Source organism: Penaeus monodon, chromosome 24 (genome assembly GCF_015228065.2).
Source record: "Penaeus monodon isolate SGIC_2016 chromosome 24, NSTDA_Pmon_1, whole genome shotgun sequence".
Classification (NCBI taxonomy): Eukaryota; Metazoa; Arthropoda; class Malacostraca; order Decapoda; family Penaeidae; genus Penaeus; species Penaeus monodon.
In genome coordinates, this window is record NC_051409.1 from 7855035 (window position 1) to 7855332 (window position 298).

The 298-nt window shown below is 57.7% G+C and overlaps 1 protein-coding gene across 1 annotated transcript in view; it reads right to left on the reverse strand.

Moving 5' to 3' along the window:
- LOC119588540 (galactosylceramide sulfotransferase-like) overlaps positions 1–298 on the reverse strand; it is a gene marked incomplete at its 5' end in the record, with an annotated part of 93994 nt that overhangs the window by 2368 nt on the left and 91328 nt on the right. Inside the window, 1 exon segment of the mRNA XM_037937180.1 lies at positions 68–295. Within this exon segment, the coding sequence (XP_037793108.1) occupies positions 68–295 (228 nt within the window).

Here is a 298-nt window from a genome sequence, read left to right on the forward strand (position 1 = left end):
CCCCATACCCTCTCCCACCCTCCCACCTCCCCAACCCCACCCTCCTACCCCCCAACACCCCACTCACCGCCATAGGCTGGGAACTAAAAGACGACAGGTCCAAATTATACCCATTTTTCAGGTGGAAAAAATTAAACAGACTCTCGTACAGCGTGGCCGGGTCCCTCACGAGGGTCACCCAGCGAGTGTCGTTGTGTAAGACGCTCGAGTGGTCCTTGAAGTTGAGGCGTGTGTGGACGGCGAAGATGTCGACCTTACCACTCGGAGGCAGAAGGCTCTTGGGGATGAGGCCGGCCTT